The following is a 22,203-nucleotide window of genomic DNA, read 5'->3' on the forward strand; positions in this document are numbered from 1 at the left end:
ATCAAGTTCAACATCTTGGTCCTGATTTGAAGGTCTAGCCCAAAATATACAAAATATTGCATAAAACTCCAAAATTAAGAGCATGGTGAACAGTTCTGTCCCTTTGGAGCCGAGGAGCTCTGCAACAGGGATAACATTTCAAGCAGTCAGGACTTCCTTAGAGGCTGGTGCCAAACACTGAATGGGCTCTCAAATCAAGTAATCACAAACTGCTTTGATTTCTACTGCAAATACCAGGAATGCTCCTGGGAACCTGTCCCTTATAGCAGAAAACACAATCATATTTAAAGCTCAAAATTCCCCAGGCTCTCCAGAGCAGATAAGAAAGCTGAGAGCTCTGGGCCAAATGTCATCCCAACAATGGAGACCCCGTTTGCCAAAGCACGTGACAGGGGCTGGGTGTGTCACCCACTGGGCACCTTGCTGTGGTCACGTAGGTGTCACCTCACAATGAGGGACACCGTTTCCAGGAGGGACAGCTCCTGGGCAAAGCAGCAGCATTTCAGCTCAGCTCAGCTCCTTCCTGAGGCCAGCAAGGTGGATGGAAATGCTCCGTGGAAAGGCTGAACAGCAGACAAGGACTGCAGCAGCCTTTGGGAATTTCAGAGCACACTCTCAGAACCATCTGCTCCTGTCTGTGGCAGCTCCCAGGGGAGGGACAGACTGACCTGATCCCAAAAAAAGGTGGAATGGTCTCTGCTAACTCCCTGGGCTCCATGATGTACCCTTTGGGATGTCTCTGGTCACTCTGGTATTTTGGACAGTCACAGGGGAAGGACCCAGCCCAAAGCACCATCAGCACTGTGAGGAATGAGCATCACCAGCCCCAGATGAAGTGATCAGGAATGTCCAGAATAGCTCCCAGATCATTCCTCATTATTGTTGTTGGCTTTGCCACGGTGCCTCAGAATTCATCTGGGCCCTGACAGTCCAAGTTGCCCTGACTGAGAACAAAAAGCCCAGCAATCCCACAATCTCCACTGATGTTTTTAACTGAAATACAAATCACCAGCAAAACCAGGAGTCTCTGAGGAGCAGACCACAGGACTTCACTCCTCCCTTAGTTTATTTTGTTTTGTAAAATGCTTGAAAGGAACAGCTCAGTGGGGCAGAGCTTGGGACAGGGTGTGTTAAGGCTTCTTCACCAAGAAGCCATGTCCAGCTCACACAAGTCCTGGCACCACTGACTCAAGGACAGATTCCAGGTCCAAACTGGGCCAGGAGGTCTCACTGTCCTGGCAGAAGAGCTGTAAGAGCACAGGTAGAAGGCAATACCCTGTTGTTCTTAGCTAGGTTTGCTCTGCAGTTCTGACACACAAAAGGTCACACATGCATCCTAACATGCCCAGGACCCCACAGTGGAAAAGGTACAAACCCAAGGGGAAGGAACAAAAAGTCTCTCACAGCAGCCAGCAAAATCTTTCAGAGGCAAATGACTGAAATGCCACAACCTTCATATGCCAAATAAACCTGGTGACCCTTCAGCACAACCTTAATATTAAATCTGTTTGCTCTTGGAACGATAAACACACCACACTGTGTAGGCAAAACTGCAGTTCTGATCCTGGCCCATGGAAGTCAAACAGGACTTTGCCACTGACTCAATAGCCAGACCCTCAAAAAGCAGGGGAGCCAAAACCATAATCACTCCAGCCAAAGAGATAGACCTTGGTCTATCCCACATAACAAAAATACTACAGTCAGAAACCTCAGGAGACAGCTTGTAGCCAAATCAATCCCTCAGCCACTTTAATTAATCATCTGGAAAGGGTAAGCACAGAATAGTCACTTCATGGACATTGATTTCTCATGCCAAAACTTATGTAAATGCAGATGCAACTTCAGCAGAGCTCTCCAGAGGATGATGGCCTGATTCCAAACGCAGCTTCCCATGTTGCAACGTTCCAACTTCCCTCTACCAACTCTATCCAAAAAAAGTTTCCTGACATCTCAGCCTCCCACCAACTCCCATCTCCTGCAATCCATGTGATCAATGCAATGATATGGGAGCATTAATTCTTGCAGTCATGCTGTACCCACATAATCCTGATGTTCTGATGCCCTAGGCTCTCTATCTGGGAAACTTCAAGTTTGAGTCCTACACCAAATCACTTCCTTTTAGAAGACAATGCATCAGGAAGTCAAACACCTCTCTTACTCCCACAAACTCTACCGGCATGCAAAGTCTCTGCTCATGCAAACAGAAACAAGCGTCTCCTGCAGGCACTGAGAGCACCCCAGTTCCAGGGCTCCATCAGCAATCTCCTCTCTCCCCCTGCTCCCTCTGAAACCTACCACAGCAGCCCAGCCAGGAACTATGCCTGGAACTCCATTTGCGCCAGCAAAGCGGGCCTGGGCAACAATGAACAAACCGAGCAGAAGGAACGCGGGGCCCTTTGTGGCCGGGGCCGCTGCCAGCGTTATGCAATGCTCGCTATGGCAACGCGGGCGCTCGGCAGTAACCCCGCCGCAGGCTCTGAACTCTGCCCCACTCGCCGGCCGGGTGTTTACACTGCTCACATCACGGCCAAGGGAGGCTCCTGGCAGCCGCTCCAGCACCAGCCGGGTTTCCAGGACCGGCCAGCGCTGCCAAAGGCTGGCAGCCATTCGATCTTGAGTCCCGGAGAAGGGAAGGGCACCGGGCAGCGAGCGGGGCTTGGTCCTCCCGATAGCCACACTGAGCATCCAGCGAGGGGAGAGAGAAATCAGTGAGAGGAATAGCGGATCTGTCTTTCCAAACAAACTGTGGGTCTGTGATGGTGTTCACAGGGGGCTTAGGATGAGGGAAGAGACGGGAATGTTGACTCCATGTTTCAGAAGGCTTGATTTATTATTTTATGATATATATTATATTAAAACTATACTGAAAGAATGGTCTCACTGTCCTGGCAGAAGAGCTGTAAGAGCACAGGTAGAAGGCAATACCCTGTTGTTCTTAGCTAGGTTTGCTCTGCAGTTCTGACACACAAAAGGTCACACATGCATCCTAACATGCCCAGGACCCCACAGTGGAAAAGGTACAAACCCAAGGGGAAGGAACAAAAAGTCTCTCACAGCAGCCAGCAAAATCTTTCAGAGGCAAATGACTGAAATGCCACAACCTTCATATGCCAAACAAACCTGGTGACCCTTCAGCACAAACTTAATATTAAATCTTTTGCTCTTGGAATGATAAACACACCACACTGTGTAGGCAAAACTGCAGTTAGAATAGAAGAAAGGATTTCATCAGAAGGCTAGCTAAGAATAGAAAAAAAATTATAACAAAGGCTTGCGACTGACCGATAGTGCAGACAGCTGGGCTGTGATTGGCCATTAATTAGAAACAACCACATGAGCCCAATCCCAGATGCACCTGTTGCATTCCACAGCAGCAGATAACCATTGGTTACACTTTGTTCCTGAGGCCTCTCAGCTTCTCAGGAGAAAAAATCCTAAGGAAAGGATTTTTCAGAAAATATCATGGCTACAGTGGGTCTGCTGGTAGATAAAACCAGCACTGGGAGATAAAAGAAATAATGGGAAGGACTCCACTGATTGATGAATGAAAAAAGATATTTGCTTTTACAAATAAATTTTAGGTTTGCTGATAAACGAAATTAGACATTGAAAGATGAAAGAAACAATGGGGAAGAAAAACCCCTAAATTTCATAAGAATTAAAAATGAAAAGGGAGGGTTATACATTAGAGGGAAATCTTTGGTATCAGGCATATTGGGGAGTCTGTACCTCTCAAGTACTTCAGCCAATGGGGAAAGAGAGAAGGGGAATGAGGCTGGGAAATTGGGATAAAAAGGAGGCTGCATCCTCCAAAAATTGGAGAGATTCCAGGGGAATACCCCATGGCCTCTCCCTTTATTTGAATAAAGCCAAAAAAGGACTCCTCTGTCTCCTTTTTGCACATAAACCTTTAGTGTTTGTGGATTAATTTTCCTAACATCATGAAGCTTTAAAGAAGGGAACTGCATTGTTGCAAAGTGTGGAATATATAAAAATCCCTTTGCTTTCTCAAATGTATAAATAGTAAAGAGTTCTGCTGGTTGATTTGTGGAGTTCCGCCTGGCACACCCAGGCTTGGCAGCTCTGAAATAAATAATCAATGTCTGTCTCGAGTGTGCCATTACTGGCTTGCTGCACACCGGGTAACAAATCTGATTTTTGCAGACAACAGTATCTTTTTTCTTTCCTTAATGAGTGGCAGATGAGTGAGGATAATGAACTGGAGCTGGGCACTCATCAAGAGCTGTGTGCCATGAGCTGCACGTACCTGGCTTACACGAGGTTGCACAGAGCTCCCAGAGTGGCACAGAACTGTCCCAGCCCTGGCTCAGGAGCATTCACCAGGGCACAGAGGAGGATTTGGAGACATGGATGCTGTGCTCCACAGGTGCCTTGCTAAAATGGTGGTTTAGTCTTACAGCACAATCCCGAAGGAAAAAGCTGCAGATTCCCAAGGCGCTGTGTGAGCGCTGCTACTGCCCCGGCACTTCCACAGCATTTATTTCCACACGTTAACAGATGTTCATTAACTCACACCTCTGTGAGGCTGGTATGGGGAAGTGAGCGAGTAATAACCTCCACATTTTCTAATGAGAGAATTAAGAGCTCAGGTAACTCTCCCTGGAGAGCCCGAGGCAGCAGAGCTGAGTCAGGGGCAGAGCCCTGAGCCCGGCTGCAGCACCCACACACACTCCAGGAATATCCTTCATTGCCTGGGGCAAACAACAACCCAACCCTCAACAGGCCTCTCACCGAGCTCTGCAGAGCCTCCTGTATTCCTGGGCACTTGGACTGAGCAGAAAACACATTTACAGTTGCAAATGATCCGCCATTACCACCAACATCAAAGGAGCTGCTTAAACATATCCCCAAAACTTGCCAGGGGCCCAAGTGTGACCTCTGCATCACCTAATTGTGCTCTGTATGATACAGCCCTGGATGACTCCTTGTGTCAATACTCTTGGCTGCTCTTCCTTTTAGGAAAAACCTCATGTCTTCCCCTAAAACACTGTAAAACCTTGCCACTCTCAGTAAGAGGTTGTGTGGATTTCTCTTCTTTGCTACGATGACAAGTTCCTTGTCACAAGAATGGGCCATGTTCATCCAGTTATCCCTACATCCAAATATAAAAGTTGCATTAAAAAAAAAATAGAAAAGGAATTTGTTAGGTCTGGCTAAAAATCTTGACGCTCCCAAATTTCAGTTTAAATCAGAGGCTCAGTCTCATTTCTGCAGGAACAGGCTGCTGCAGCTCTCTGACCCTCACTGGTGACAGCAGCTGTGGGAGTTCTCCTCCAAGCCTCAGTCTCTTGGCACCAGTCCTGCAAAGCCCTCACCTCTCTCCCCCACGGGTCAAACCTCTGCCTGCAAATGTTTTTATCCTGCAATATTATACAGTGCCTTTCCCAAGGCAAATGATAAACCAGCCTTGGCAGCCCATCGTGTGGCTACTTACAAGAAAAAGAGAAATGCTGAGTATTTGGCTTATGAGACAGAAATACAGGAAGAAAATATTTATAACAATGCTACTGTTTAAATAATGGAGACTGTAATTTATTACAGATGTGACCTTTCTCCAAAATGAAGGGTTTAAATCTTGCTGATGCAATGTAATGACAAGAAGTAGAATGGACTTAATGAAGAATTCAACCAACTTCAATTCTGAATTGCCTCCTTTTATCACCTGCCATTTTGTACCCCAAAATAGGAACAACATTTGCTTCTTTCAAGCATTGTTTGTCGGACTTTTCAGTGCTCAGATTTAAAAACTGATTGATAGGAAAAGATCCATCCTTCATCGTAAAAGAGACTGAGCACTTCTACATTTAAGAAAATTCAGTTAATTATTAACAATTAAAGATGAGAAAATGGCATGGAACTCAGACAAGATTTGTTATGCTTACAGTCACATATAAAGAATGTAGAATGTATGTGCATGGAGGGGAGGATGTGAAATGAATTATTTCAGTGCAAATGGCAATTGCAGAGAAACAGACTGCAATGCTGAAATGAGAAACCCTGAAATTACTGTACAAGGAGTCTGCAGCTACAATGAGATTGAGTTAATATGTGACTGGTTAGAAGAGGGGGCATGATTTGGCATGGAACTGTAATCAAAATGATTCCATTTAATGCTTCACTTAGCACAGAAGGATCAGGTAACAAAATATTCACCCCAAATCCCATTTCAGTTGCTAAAAAGGAATTTCAGTTCCCTACACTGCAGTAAAAATACTTTTTAATTTTAACTAAGATGGATTTAAGAAGCTACAAGAGGCAAAAGATGCTCAGTGATGTCCGGCAAAGAGTTCATTTCCCTTCTCCTGATGCAATAAGACTGAAATCATAAAACACCACCCACATTTGCTAATCTAGTGCACATTAGAAAAAAGGTGGATGTGCAAGAAATGAAAACATTCACTTCCTATTTGCTTCATCAAGTTCTGTTTTCTCCTTTTTAATAAGCTGGTGTTGCATCACCTGAACAGCATTTCCTTCAGAACAAATTATCTAAAGTCTTCAAAATTGGCTTCAGTATCTCCACCAACAGGAACAGTAAAACTCCATGAGCATTCATTGAATTCTTTGAGATACTGAGTATCTTTTACACTCTTTTACTCATTATATGAAAATATCTGAAAGTGTTTAACCATTTGCCAACATCACTTACCTGCTAACAGAATTCTATTCACAGTTGCTGTGTGTTGGGCATTCTGCATTGCTGGCACTCTTTGTTGGTGGGGCTGGGTTCTCTTAAACAAAATTCCTACTTGACAGTGGGGTTATGTTAAATGTACTCCCAACCTAGCAAGTGTCCTTTAAGGAATTGATTCTTTTTAATAGTTTGCTCTAATCTGAAGTACCACACCCACCACCTTCTAATTCAATTTTATACTGGAACTGAAAAAACTTTGTCATTTTATGTATGCTGATTGAACTGGGGCCAAGGGGAATAAAACCATTAAGGTTTCACGTGAACTCAGAGAAGAAAGACTTCTTTGGTAATATAATTACAGAGCACAGAGCTCGTAAGAGGAAATGAACTACAGGGATTTATTTGATTAGACTTTTTTTTCTTTTTCCTTTTTAATGATAGCAAGGGCTCTCCTTCCCCCACCCCTTCCAGTCTAACAGTAGATGCTAAGCAAATTCTTGGCAGGCAGGAACTGGGACTGTTACAGAGGGATGTTTCAATGGGGCACTGTTATGGATGGAGTGTGTCCAGTTCAGTTTTGGGTATCTCACCCATTGCTGAGGAGCCTGAACAACACTCCAGCTGTATGAAGAGTTGATTTGTACAAGGAGCTGAGGTTGTGTCCCACCACATCCCCCTTCCACCTTTCCAGCATCAGGGCAAAGCTGTGGCAGGGATCTGTGAGCCACTTCAGGGGCTGTGCAAGCCCCAAGGGCAGTGGCCAGTTTACTTCGTTGTCTTGGTAACGTTGTGGCTGACCTGGGCCGACCAGATCAGATCAGCGTGGCTTAATCATCCTAAGAAGGAAACAACTGCAACAAGTGGAGAGCTAATTACTGTAGGTTCCCTCCCTGAATGGACTTCCTCAAGCTCCTGCCTCACGTTCACAACCTTTGGCCTGCCTCAGCATTCAGCCAGTTCTGATTCTGCACCTCCCTGGGACACCCAAGTCACCTGCAGCACTCGGTGCACTCTGTACATGGGCTCTGTATCTGCTCACACCCACACACTCCCTGGGGCTCAGGAAGAAGCAGGTTATAAACTCCTATTTACACTGTGTCAATATAGAGGATTTTACTGTTAGTTACAATGTAAAGTCCATGTTTTACCCACTCAGTGTGTTTAAGCTCTGTTTTTCTCTCTCTCTGTACAGTAATGCAGCTGTGGAGATCATCTGGGAGACTAAAACAAATGGTGCCCTGATATAATCACAACAGAGCTGGAGGAAAGGCAATTTCAGCAAAAATCTTGACAGCAGAATCTGCTTCTGTTTAAGTCTGACCTGTTCTCCTTGCAGAAGCAGCATGACAGAATGTTTTGCAAAAGATTTGTATTTATATGCTTGGCTGTCAGCTCTAGACGTTGCTCCTTGTCTGTATAATAATTACATGGAATGCTCAGTGGAGATGTTCTCTAAATTGAAATAAACAGAATCAATACAGACTTAACTACACTGTCACACCACATGAATAAAACATGCTGATGGATTTTCTTGGCCAGTGTTCAACAGGAATTTATTTGGTCATTGTTATGCTATGCAAAGTGCATGTTAAATGGTGTGCCAGCAGTTGAAAAATGCCATTTCTGTCTAACTTTTACCTGCTGTTGTTGCCAGTAACTCCTAGGATTCCTCAAATAGAAAAGAGTTGCATATTTATCTCTGCCACACAGTACAAGGGAAGAAAAAGAAACATTTTGGAAAATGGCTATGTACAATGGTTAACACTGGATAGGGATCTAGGGGACAGATACTACAAAAAAAATTACTTGACATAATTACAAGTTAGCTTTGAATCCTCTGCATTTCTTGTATGCATTTCTCCAACATAAACCCATCCTTTTTTCATGCTGCCTGATGAACTGCTGCAGTTCACTGACTCCTGGACCTTCACTTGCTTTTGCAGTTTATGTATCCTTGAGAAGGTCTCACAAAACAACAGCCAAACCCCTAAATGTGGCCACTTCCTTCATCATCCCAAGCAGAGCAAGGTTGTTTCAGTTCACTGGAAGGCACTGAAGCATGCTCAGGTCTCATCTGATTACAGAGAGCCTGTAATGCCCCGAGGCCACTGAGACTGTCAACACAGCTGTCCCTGCGTGCTGAGACAAATGTCCTGCTGGGCAATCCCTGAGTCAAAATGGAAACACAACTTCTGACACGGATTAGGGCTAAGGACAAGGACTGGAAAGAGGCCAGGAAGCCAGGGAAGTTTATTAGGTATTACTAAAGGAGATTCTATTGAGCTCTTAGGAAATACCTTGACCCTGGTGCTGTTCTGCAGGTCCAAGTATTCTGAAGTATTTCACTTCTCTGGTCACCTGTTGCTAACACAACATAAAAATGAACATTTTCTGAGCATGTCTCAGACACACAAGACTACACAGGATATGTATAAAGCTCACAAAGAAGGGAGGTGCAGAGATCTGCACTCTAATGGCATTATTGGCTCTTGGGAGAAAAGCAGTCTTGCTGCATCAGCACTGAGCAGCTCCCACCCTGACCCATCCCACACCCTCATCCTCCCCACACCTTCACCCATCCCACATCTTCATCCTCCCCACACCTTCACCCATCCCACCCTCACCCACCCCATACCCTCAGGAAAATCCTGGCAGAGCTGCAGTCAAAGGCAGAAATTCCGTTTCCTGACACAAACTCTGCAGCAGAAGCAAACTGGAACAATCCAGTCCCTGAAAACCTGAACAATCTCCTGAATGCACATCCTGAGGGTTAAACATCCCCAAATAAATTACAATTACTGTTCATGCAGATCACCTTAAGACCTAATGAGTCTGGGCAACAGTGTTTAAACATTAAGTTCTGCAGGTTTATTTTTCTAATACCTCTTCATATTCTTTCTTTTTAATTAATTTTCTGGTCATCTGTGGCTTAGAAAATGATTGTTTCAGTAGGTATCTGCTCCCACATCTGGGCTTTCTTTAAACAAAGTCACAAAAATGATGAATCTTCTTCTACATAATACTTTATTGCTTCCTACATTCATGCTTTTGGTGTTTTAATCATAACTAGAGGCTCACACACTCCCATCTCAGCAAGTACAGAATGCTGGATAAGCCAAAATAACATTTTCAGTTGAAAGCTTGCCCAGACATCTAATATTTAATCATAAAAATCTGAAATTTCCTTTTGCTCTGAGCCACTGATAAAAAATTTACTTCACGGAATATTTGAAATGGGGGGAAAAAAAAGGGAAAACAGCCCTGTAAAACAGGACTCAAAGAACTGGCAGGAGCATTCCCAACTTTGGGCCCTGTCCCTGCCAGCTCAGCTGCTCCAGGGGCCAGGGGGTGCTGGGGACACCACAGCAGTGACAGTGCCACACAGAAAATTCAAACCAGGCTGTGCTGAGGGCCAAGCCAGCAAAATTCCTGCCCACCTCTTCCTGCAGCCCAGGGCAGGTGGGTGTGAACCCACTCACTAAAGAAGTGATTTAGCTCTTTCTAAAACAACTCTCTCTCTAAAGATAAAATTTAATTCCTCCAGTTTCTTGTATTAATAGGGATGGAGTGATGCATTTCTCCTCACTAAATTAACTTTTAGTCATGGTTTGTGCAATTTTGAGTTGAGATGGAAGCTGGAGCTCCAAATCATAACAGTATTTTATAACTGTTTCCAAACAACTGGGTAAATGATATCAGAATTTTTAGAAATAATGGAAAAGCTTATCAAAACACAGTATTAAAAACTAACACATGCAGTAAACAAAGATAATATTAACTGTAGTTAAGGAGATAAAGCAGTTGGTTTTGGATCACACATGCTGTTGAGGCATCTAAAAAATTAGTAGAACAGACTTTCACATCTATTTTTATTCACAGACCACAAGATGAAAAAGGATTTCCTCCTTCAGTTTTGAATGAGCTTCTCAACTCTGAATTACTGAGTGTTTGATAAGACAACTCAAAAGGAGTCTCTCACTCTAAAATAGTCTACTGCTAAGAGAGAGAACTCCACCCATTCTGTGGTTTTACTTTCTCTTAAACAGTGCTAGGAAGAAGCACAGTGCCTGCCTCTTAAATTTCATCTAAGTTATCATGTTAAGAATACATGAATCTTAGTTCTTAGAACAGGTGGTCATAAATGCACTTTAAATCACAATGTTTTATTTTAAACCATTTAATTTAACATAATAAAATATTAATAATTGCAATAAATTTTGATCCATGCTGTTCCAGTGGCTTTTGGTTTTACAGGGCAAAATCAGGCTTGTCAGCTAATTAATTCTTGTGACTGATTGTAGTTATTATCAGTGACACAGGCTTTTAAAGCCAGCAGGACCACTATGGTCATTATTCTCATAGAAAATGTGTGGAACAGCTCAACAGACCCCACCCATCAAATCTCTTCCTGGTGTTGCTCCTCCTGCATGACCACAAAGTTATCTCATGGATAAAGCAAACAGCTCAAGCATTTTAAACATCCATTATTAGGCCTGGATTCCATTTCTTTCATCATTCTGGTGGCAGTTTTCCAAGTATTTTACACCAAGATATTGAACTAGAACAAGAGAATCTCAAACAACACCTGAAGAGGCAATAACAGCTCCTTACTCCTGTCTGATACTCAAAAACTGGGAAACACATGCACAGGTGAGGGGACACAGGGCAGCACTCCTGGGCTGGGCTCTGCTCCAAACAAAGGAACCCTGGCTCTCATCTGCACACTCAGATTCCTGAATACTCTGCCTCCAGCAAATGAGTGTGTGATAATCCTGTGAGAATAATGAGAGTGTGAAGGACCCCTCCAACCCATCCCTCTGTCCACAGGCAGAGGGAGGAGAGGGAAGGGCACCAAGGTGCAGCCTCAGCAAACTGGGCTGGTCACAGAAAAGAACTGAGAGCCCCGTGCTTGTCCCCAGGTTCTGCTGAGAGGGCAAAAAGAGCCTCTGGTCACCTCCTTCCCACAGTGAGCTGAGCATGGGGACTCAGTGAGTTCAGAGTTTGCCCTTGAACTGGTGTGGGCTGCATTTGGCACTCTGCTTTTAGATCAATACATAACCCAGGAGTAATCTTATCTGGCAGGAACAGGGGGATTGGGGGGAGGAACACAGCCCCAGAGGTGAGGAGAGCAACTCTTCTAAATGTTAATGGGTTAAGAATAGAAAGGTCAAATGCCTGCCTTATCAGAAGGCCCCATGTGCAAACAGGCACCAGCTCAGCAACCAGAGCACCAGCAGGGGATAAATGTCAGAAGTTGGTTACTGTAGCTGTAAACACCAAAAGCAGAATGGTGCAACTGGGAAACCTCCCAAGACACTTCTGGTTTATACAGATCACTGGGAAAGTCCAACTGCCAAGTGTGGCTGGAAATGACTTCAGCCTTAGAGCTGCTGTGGGAGCAGAGAGCACCTGTGAGCTGGGTGGTGGCCCCACAGTGAGGGTGCTGAGGGTGTCCTGTGTCGAACATCCTGTGCTGGCTCCAGACTGCTCCTGCCAGGGCTCACACATTCTCCTGGAATAAGGAGTAGGAGGATGGAGACAGAAAATCCTCCCTCACCTCCCTGCAGGTACAGAGGGCACAGAACAGCAGAAGCTGCATGAGGACCCTGAGCACAACATGTAATGGATTGGGGTGGAATAAGAGATGAGGCAGCACAGGAGAAATATATCTCCCTTAAATACTAATACATTTTTAGCCCAGTTCCAATTAATCTTCCTGTTGGCATCCAAGGAAAGAGGCCAGAAGTTTTATTCCAGTGGGCAGTAATCTTCTTGCAGATACAAGCAATCAACTTGCAGGAATGATGAAGAGCACAAACACATCCTGGTGTGAGAGTTACTGTGAGGAGCCTTTGCCAGTCACCAGAGCACCCAGCCTGGCACCTTTTGCTTGCAATAAGTTGTCAATAAAATTAATCAGCTGACTCCATTCTCTGAAAAGATTGGCAGTGAGCAGCCATGTAAAAGAATGCTGCTGTTCCCTCTCTCCTGGTACTGGGATTGCCCCAGGAGAAGGTTACCTGAGTTTGGGAAACAGATACAGGATACCTGGCACAGCTCCCTGCTCCTGCAGAACAAAGAGCACCATTCTTGTCATCCTGCTCCCAGCTGTAAACAGCTACCAAAGGACAGGGTTAACTGCCACGTAAAACACAAAGAAGGAATAGTAACTACAAATCCAGCAAGGCTAAATATATTTTATCCCACAAAAGGGATAAACAAGATCTGTGCTCACAGCTCAGAGATCATATTCTAACCATTGAATAGTTACTTTAATTGGTAAGGATAGGGTTACATTTCAAAACAAAAAAGGAATGCACCCATTTGAAGCCATTGCTCTCTGAAAGATGATTTTTTGATGTTTGCACCACAAAGTGACACTCTGCAGCTAACTGGCCAGGCCTCCAGCCCCAGCCATAGGGGAGAACATCATAACCTACTTAAATCTGCAGGCTGCATCCTCCCTGCAGCAGGGCTCCCAAACAGCACAAACTGCTCCTTCCCTCCCTCCACCAGCATCACTGGGCATCTGTTTATCCCCCGCCCTCCTGGCAGCATCTGCTCCCTTGCTGACACACAGGAGCTGCTCCTCTGCATTGCCACCCTCGTCTGCAGGCTGGGAACTCGAGTTCATCCGTTTGAAAGAGCACAAATATTCAGCAGCACACGTTTCACACACATGGCATCACTGAGCTCTATTAACATTTCTGCTCAATATAACAGTTCTATAACAGTTCTGCTCAAGCCTGAAGCTACTGGATTTTCAGTGACAGCTCCAGCATGTTAATGACTTGGGATGTTTTCTGAATTCATGAAGGGAAGAAAAAGCTTTTATAAAAATACAAGATTTTACCTTTTTCTATTCACAGCAAGAATGACCAAACTTATTTATCCTATGAGTCACATCCTGAAGGCTTCACATGGCTGACAGCCTCAAGAGATATAATATACATTCTGGAGAGCCACTGCAGGGGAGAGAGAGGCTTTTCATCTCTCATTTCTTGAGCTGAGAGCTCAATTGAACTTAGTTCAATTTAGGAATAGGAAACACAACCCAAGTCTTCCAGCAGCACAATGACATTTCCCGAGCTGCTGCAAATTTGAATGAAATAATTTGCCAACTCTGAATGAAGCTGTGGAGATTCTGCCACAACTCCTCTGTTTCATTATGCAGGAGGCAATTTTGAGAATGCTGCCTCAGCTCTGCTGTTTATTGTGTGGACGTGTCTGCCTGCTACAAGTCCTGTCACTGCCTCTCACTCTGACACACGCTGGCGTTTTCTTGGCTCTCAGTCACAGCAGGGGAAGAGCACAAGGGTATTGCAGAAACACCTCCTTTCTCCATCCCTCTGTAACATGTTCACATTTTAAAGATGATTCTCTGAGCACATTTCTTGCAGTTGAAACTGTTTCATAGAGATTCAAAATTGGACAATAAAAATGCATAGCCCACCACAGCATGAAATGCAATCCAGGAGAGACCATATGCAATTTTCTGACCTGTGTTATTTCTGTGCTGTCATCATTCTGAGGCATTTGATATGCTACTCTTTGGTTTAAACCCAAGAATGGCATCTGAATTTTTACCATAATAAACTTTCTCAACAGACTTTGCATTCTCATTATTCTACCCATGCAAGCCACAAGGATTTTTTTCCTCCTTAAATGTCCAATCTGCAGGCAATGGTTGTGAAACTCCATTATTTCCAGGAACTGCTGGCAAACCTACTGCTGTCTGCTCTCCTCAGTATTGCCTGTATTTTCCTTGTTCAGCCTTAAAAGCCAAACTCGGTTTGCAAAAATGTCTGGGTTCCTTGATGCCAGAACTGAATAAAGAGTAGAACAGGACAGAATTAGATGGTTTTATTATGCTGAAAAGCCATTAACTCACATGAAAGTCTGTAAAACAACAAGAGCATAAAACTGGAAATAGATGCTCAGCCTTAAATCCTATTACTCAGAAATTTTCCTAGGCATTACCAATCTTTTTGGTAATGTCTTTTTAAGATCCACCTTAAATCTTTTCAAGCTTCACCACCCTCATCTGATCTTTACAATAAAAACAATGTGGAATATTTTTTAAAGTTGTAACTACTTGGATTCTCATCATTCAGTAAAGTGAAAATAATCTGTAAAGAAAGGCAGCCTGAATTGTCCAATATAGGTGATGGCTGCCATGATTTGGTCTTCAACAGGCAGAGGTAAAGAACAGACAGGTATTCTCAGTTACCTGGGAAGAGAACACACAACAGGAGATACAGCCAAGAAAGCTGGGAGATGTGACAAAGATTCTGGATTATTCAAATCTTTCATCAGTCATGATGATCCAAAAGCAACAATGGAAAACTCCCCACCTAAGGGTTATCTGCAGGACCACCCAGTGATCTCAGCCACACACAGCAGGATCTGCACAGAAAGAAAGGGAATTACTCCAAATTTACACTGGCAGGACCAAGATCAGAATCTGACCAGATCCAAACAAAAACCAAACACTGCCACAGGCTGTAAGAACAATCAGCAATCCATGGGGTGTGAAAGCAATGGAGGCCTCTGTGATTCCAATGCACTTCAGTGACTGAAAATATTCCAGTGCTATTGTTCTTCCTCTCCAAAACATCTTGGACCTCATCCTGTGCTCCTGAGCACTCCTGACAGACAGCTCTGAAAAGATAACTGACAAACTCACAATGGCCTGAGCTTCCTCAGCTGAGTATCCCCTTTATTCCATTTGGGAAAGCTGCAGTGCATGGAGCAGTGGCTGAGTCCTGGGAAGGGGAAAGCGACCATCCACGACGTCAGCCCAGCTCACTCCTAAATGCAAACCACATTGGCTGTGGAGCACGATAATAAAAACCTGCTGACCTAGTTTCCTGCAGAACAAAATCCTCTGTCTCCCCTCCTCCTGTGCCAAACCTAAATCAGATCTCCAAATTAACCCTTTGACTAGCAAGGAAAACTCTAATAATGATCCTCAACACTCATACAGCATGGAAATAGCAACTGCTCCATGCCCACAGCTCTGCAGAAAAGGAGGGTTATTGCAGGATGAAAGTAAGACCCAGAGAAGGTCAGAGACCTAAGCAGAGACTTCAGCAGAGAACTTATTCTCCTCCTTCCAAAGGATTTTGAAGCTCCAACTGCTTTGTTTGTAACATTTCTTCTATGCAGATATAAAACCTTTGTTCATTATGTTCATGTGGCAAAAAACCAACAGCACAGCTCTGCTTTTTTAAAAACTGCATCAAACCACTCAAGAAAGGACCATTGTTCTTCCCAAATTTTGCAATGTCAACTTGCAAGTCCTTTTCTGGAAGATGAGAGCTGACTGTGTCTGCTCCAAGAGTCTGGCGAAAGTGCTCCCTTGTAATGGCTTCACTTCCTCAGTGATGCAATGTTTCATTTGAAGGGATGCCTGGGGGACCTTCAGAATGCACCCAGAATGCAAAAATAACAGGGCATGTCACAACAAACTCAGCCAAGGATATACAAATGGGAATTCTTTGGCTGTAGGAGGCTTCCAAAGGCAGCTCTGGATCATGCTGCAGAGCAGAACCCACTGCAGTCAGGTAGGAGCAGCTGGGGAGCCTCAGATTCCAGACTGCTGAGAGCACCTTTGCTGGCTCACACTGACACTGTCAACTGCAGGAGTTTTCAGTCATGTGTCAAAGAGGGTTTTATTAACACAAGAGTGGAGATTAACAACTGCTACAGAGCTTTACAAATGGGTGTTTTACAACGAGGTGACCAATGTGCAACCTGCAAGTGGAATTGCTGACTGCAGCCAGAGCTTGCAATTGCTGTAAGAAAGACCCTGCACTGAATAATTTAATCACTTGCTGCTCCTGTATGAACTGAGAGAGCTTTGCCCACATCCAGAGAGCATCCAGGACCTGGAACGACTCCAGAGTTTCCTACAACAGCTTTTGAAAAAAGCAGGAAACAGGAAAGTGACAACTACAAGGCATGTCAGCAATGCCACTTCACCTGAGAAGAGGTTTCTGTCTCTGCCACTTTGTCACTCTCTGCAGGGAAGCTGTTAAGGCTTACAGAGTAAAGACAGCACTTAATACACTGTACCCTCCAGGGAGTTTGAAGTGAAGAACAGAAAACCTGGATTGGGGAATGCTGCAAAGGTTGTTGTAACTGTATCTGTTCTCTGGATGCTGCATCTTCTCAGGTGAACTCCACAAAAACTTCTGCTCCACCTTGGAAATGAAGAAGACAAAAGCCTGAGTTCCCACAGACTTACTACCAACATTGGTCAGGGTTAGGAACATGATGATGGAAAAAGAGCATCTTATTCATCATATCTGCTCCCTGAGGGCTTAGGAGTTGTACATGCTTTTTTTATTGCCACAAACAAGCTTTAACTTCTATTGTCTTGCAGAGGAAGAGAAGGCTGAGCTCAGTTCTGGCTCACACATCATCTGCAGCTCCAGCCAAATCCCAGCCACACAACTTTTATTGCTGGGAGGATGTCAGAGGCAAAGACACAGCTGGAAGCTCAGAGCCCAGACTGAGCTTTGCTGTGCTGGCAGGGAGACAAACCAGTTTTTGATTTGTATGTAAACAGAGCCAATGTGAACTGGAAGGTCATTAAGAGAAAACACATTTTACACAACAGCCATTGTGCAGTTCCCTTTCCAACTTTCCCCATACCAACATTTATTTTTTTTAATAAGACTTTGTCTTCTCTTGTTGACTGTTTCAGTGACAATTCCTGGGTGTGCTGAAGTCAATGGCCAACCCCCACTGGAAGTGATGGAACTGAAATTCTTTAGACTGGATCCCGAGGAGGAGTTTGCCCAAGAGAGATTGCAAATCCCTTCCTCTGCTGTCCCATACAGTAATTACCTGCAGAAAATGCATCCATTGCAGAGGCAAGGATGATGTTTCCAAAGCATGTCACAGCCTCAGATCTCACAGATTTACTTTAACTGAGGTACTCACATTTTCTACTGTAGCCACAATTAAAATGAGATGATGAGAATCCACAAAGAAACCACACAGTTCTTGTGATCAAGGTGTCAATGTCTGATCCATTCTTGTGAGAAGGCTTTTAAGAGCATTCCCAGCAGAAATAAGGATGTATTTTCCCTGAGTAAGCTTGGAGGAATGTAGAGATTCAAAAGCTTAAGCAGAATCCCAGCTAGATTTTTTTGTTTGTTCCTCCTTTTTAAATTGCTGTGATTATTTGATATAATTGTTACTCTTTAAGGGTAAGAGTTAAGCACTTCTCTGAAAAAAGACCTGTGTCTGCTTATAATTAACAGTTGTAGGTTCAAATGAGGGACTACCAGAGATGTTGCTGGGTATCAAAGCAGGGAACCTTCAGAAGCAAAAGGAAAGTGCCTGTGATTCTCCATTAGTTCCTCAGGGTCAGTGTTGGCAAAACACACTGAATTGTTCTACATGTAACCAGCCAAATAAAGAGGTTGTTGTAGTTTGCTGTGCTTGAAAGGGGACTCCTGGGTATAACTGTTGAAAATGGCTTTAATCTAAAGACTGTATCTTTCTATAGCTTCCTGGAAGCATGAAGAAAGTCCACTCCAAATGTTTTACCAGGAAATCAGCAAACTCAAAGACACTTCCTTCTGCTTGGACACAAGTGCTCTAGTGACAGAATGGCTCCCAGCCAGGAAATCTGTGTTCCCAGGAGACAGCAAAGCTGGGACAAGAACCATCTGCAAATCCAGGATGGCTCCTTGGAGCTTTCTTTGCTCTGAAGATGAGGCCTGCCTTTAATGTATGTGCAGGACATTTAAAAATCATTCATGAAAGAATAGTAAAAGGCAGCTCTGAATGAACTAAGCATGAACAAAAGAAAAAAACCTCCTTGTAATGGATTTTCCTGTTCTCCTGCATGTCCCTGTCTTCAGCCCCAGACTCCTGAAACACAGCCATTATGCACAGCTTTATTTCTTTTCTTACCATAAGCTTAGCAATGCTGATGGTTTTTCAGTCAAATCAAACTTTCATCAGCTTCAGGGGATGGCTGAGATCCCTCTTCTCATCTTTCATGTTTTGAGATCAGTATTTCATGGTTTTTATTCTGCTAAAATCATCTTGAGAACTAAAAGTATAAATTTCAATGCAGAGTACATTGATTTGATTTCCATAAACCATTTTGTCCTTTAGCTGTACTCCTTCATTTCCCCCTGCATTTCTTCTGAGCCCTTGGCATCTCTGGCCAGGCTGTGCCTTCAGTGATGGGCTGGGACAGGTCCCTGTTGGTATCTGAGGGAGGAGAATCCTTGAGTGTTTCCAGGGGTACCATTGCTGAGGGACCCAGGGCCCTCTGGCACTGAAAGGATCTTTCTCCCCTTCCCCCTTGGTGGAAGTTCCTTTTGCTGAAAAGCTGAGGAAGGACCTGGTTCATGGCAGTCCCAAGGGGAAAAAGGGGCAGATTTCCTTATTGACAAAAATATCTAACTCAGGACAAAATAGCTAAGCCTCACTTAGTGCAATACAAAGCTTTGTTTCAGAAAACAGCTTTTTTGGAGGGCTGTGAGACAGCTCAACCCCCAGAAGAATTTCCTCTTAAATTATTGCATAGAGCAACAGTTATAAAAGCAGATGCCTGAAGGCAGACTTTGATATAATCCTTTTTATAAAGTGTTCTGAGGTCCTAAAATGCCAGCAGGAACTGCCACGTAGGAAAGCTTTTTGAAAAAATTATCTATTTAGAAATGTAAATATAAATAGGTGGCCAAATCTTTTATTGTCTTCTCAGAAAGAAAACAATTGACATTTCCAGAATTACACTAAACAGAAATGAAACTTGGCTACAGATTGATAAATATCAAGATCCCCACCTGAGTGGCAAAATGCCCTCTTGTCATGATGAAGCTTGTTAGTGCTGAGGATGATTTTGAGTGTGTTTGGCTGATTCAAGGGATGTAGGTTGATTTCCCTGCAATACACACTGAGCATGTGATCAATTTACATGTCAGATTTCTGGTCCCACAGATGTCGTTCTTAATTACAGAAAATTCTGAACAAAAAAAAGGCCTCTACAGCATTGCTGGGATAAGGAAGATTAAGAAAATCCCATCACTCACTCCTGAAATATGCAGCTCTTCCAGAATAAAGCATGGCAGCAATTTTAATCAGCATACAGATCAGCTTTTTAGAATTAGCAATAAAATAAAATGTCAAACCATGATACCACAGGGAACTTAGGAAGACAAAACGTAACTCATTACCACAATTACTCCAGCAGAATTAAAACTATTAACTATGATCCCAAAATATGAAATAATAGAACAGGAAAGAAGAAATATTAGGGAATAATATCACCTTTATGATAGAAACATAATAAGTCAGATGAACACAATTTTTAGAATCTCACAGTTCTGTGCACTCAGCACTCCCCATCAATAAACAGCAAATCCAAACTGGATCAATGGGATGGACTTAATGATTGTGCTTCTAAATTCTAATTTTAAAAAAGGCTCAGATTTCCAGTGATATATTTTGTTTTCTGAAGGGCCTGAGTGTTTTTGTATCTTTGTGATCACCACAACCAGACACACACACTATTTACTTAAGGATATATTTTTCCCATGACCTTACAGACTCATTTCTCTGCCATGGAGAGGTCATGGAAGGAAGTTTGTTAGAAGTTAAATATGAGGAAGTGCAATAAAGCCTATTTATCTTATAGGAGGAAAAAATGAGTCAAACAACACAGAATTATTACATAAAAAATGAAAAAAAAAAAAATATTTTGAGTCTCTCTGCAGCCTCATAAAAATAGCCAGTGATAGTGCATGGGCAGATGTGCTCTCTGCTGTGCAGTGTCTGACCAGAGCCCTTCTGGACTTCAGTGCAATAATAATAATAATAAAAAAGCAAAGGGAGTGCAATTTCCATGGAAACTTGGAAAGAGATGTAACATTGTTTGCCGTAAGCGTCCGACTGTGAATGGAAAATTTTCCAGTTTACACAGATCTCAGCTATTATTTTCTTTGCACTGCAAACTTGGGCCAAATATTTTCTGTCATATTAAAGATGCTAATAGTCAGTTTTACTTTCTGTCCAGAACAACTGTGCACAAAAGCTTCAGAATCCACAGTAAAACATCTGATATTTATCTTTCCATGAACCCAAAACACACATTAGAAAAAAAGAATAATTTGGGCTTCCTTTTATCTGTTTCTCTTCAGAAAGAGAAGGCAGATCAGAAATCATCTCCTCTTTATGTGCAATGTTTCAGACTAATAGACAGCCAGAGCATTGGCAGATGTGCCCACTGTAAATGGAGCTTAACTCACAGGAAAATCTGCTGTTGAAGCACATAAGATGATAAAAATATCCCAAAAGCACAGAGTGTACATTAACATTTATATAATTAATGGAGTGACTTTTATCTTACATGAGTTTCAGAACTCGCTCTCTTGCTACTCCTCCCTTACTCAGCAGCAGGAATAATTGTGACAGTCCAGAAATTAATTTTGAACAACACAAGCCCAAGTTCTGAGCTGGGCTGCTCCAAGTGTTAAGCCTTGTGTGGGAATGGTAACAAAAGTAGATTGTGGAACTTTTGTCCCCTAAATGCAGCTGGTTGGTGCAGTGTGGGAGCTGTGATAATGGCATGGCAGCTCAGGGAACACCTCTGCAAATCTGGTGCCTGACCTGTACTAGTCACAAGTTGGAAGAGTCCAGAGCTCAAATCTAAATTAGTCTGGAACATGTGTGCATGCCCAGACATCCCTGCCCTTCCCACTCCTGGACATGTCCCACAGAGAAAAGAACTTTTCTGCAGGAAATGTGTGATCAGATCTCTAGGGCTGAAATGTGGGTACAGTTTGGGGCCATATTTATGCAGATTTGAGTTGTCTTTAAGTGAGATAACAAACACAATGGCAACATCAAACACAGCTCCTGAAGAATCCAGGCAGAGCAGTTGTGTGATAGAGACTGAGCTGGTCCTGCTGGGAACCCTGGATATAATTGAGACAGGCATTGTTTAAGGCAAAGCACTGCTTAAGAAGGATTTGGTGTTTAGCACAGATTTCATCAGAGGCTGACTGAAGCTTTCTCTTCACAAGTTCACACCGAGGCCCAAAAGTCAGGTTGGTTTTATACCTGCCTGCCCAGAGAGATGACAGAGCAAGTCAATCACCTGGCTTTGAAAATCCATTTCCCCTTTTACATCTTGCAAATTCTACTCACTCACTTGTAGATCACACAAAGAAAGAGGAAGCAGCATGACTCAGCTCCACACTACAATGGCTGGAGCAGATCCAGACCTTGCAATCCTTTGGGCTTTCCTTACCAAAACACAAAGCTGCAGCTTGGCTAATGTAAAGCATGCAGTGTTTGTGTAAGCAGTGGGAGATGGGCAGCAGGCCAGCAGCTCTCCCAGAGCAATGTGCTCCTCCTTTACATTGATGGCAAACCATCTTCTCAAGAGTTCAGCAAGGAACAAAAGAGTCAAAGGGCTCTGATCTTAAAATGCTAAGGAAGAACAGCCTCCTGAGCAGTATTCTGTAGGCATGAATTTACATTGAAATCTAGTGGTAAATAATGCATTATTTTAGCAA

The 22,203-nt window shown here is 43.4% G+C and overlaps 1 protein-coding gene across 5 annotated transcripts in view; it reads right to left on the reverse strand.

Moving 5' to 3' along the window:
• PIGL (phosphatidylinositol glycan anchor biosynthesis class L) overlaps window positions 1–22,203 on the reverse strand; it is a 53,228-nt gene that overhangs the window by 25,721 nt on the left and 5,304 nt on the right. For 2 of the 5 annotated variants that reach the window (XM_054646995.2, XM_077188686.1), the window contains exon 3: window positions 8,953–9,019. The exons of the other annotated variants lie outside the window; for them this stretch is intronic. In XM_054646995.2, coding sequence (XP_054502970.2) covers window positions 8,953–9,019 — 67 coding nt within the window. The remainder of the gene's footprint in view (window positions 1–8,952; window positions 9,020–22,203) is intronic. 5 annotated transcript variants of the gene reach the window in all.

The sequence above is a fragment of the Agelaius phoeniceus genome, chromosome 20 (genome assembly GCF_051311805.1).
Source record: "Agelaius phoeniceus isolate bAgePho1 chromosome 20, bAgePho1.hap1, whole genome shotgun sequence".
NCBI lineage: Eukaryota > Metazoa > Chordata > Aves > Passeriformes > Icteridae > Agelaius > Agelaius phoeniceus.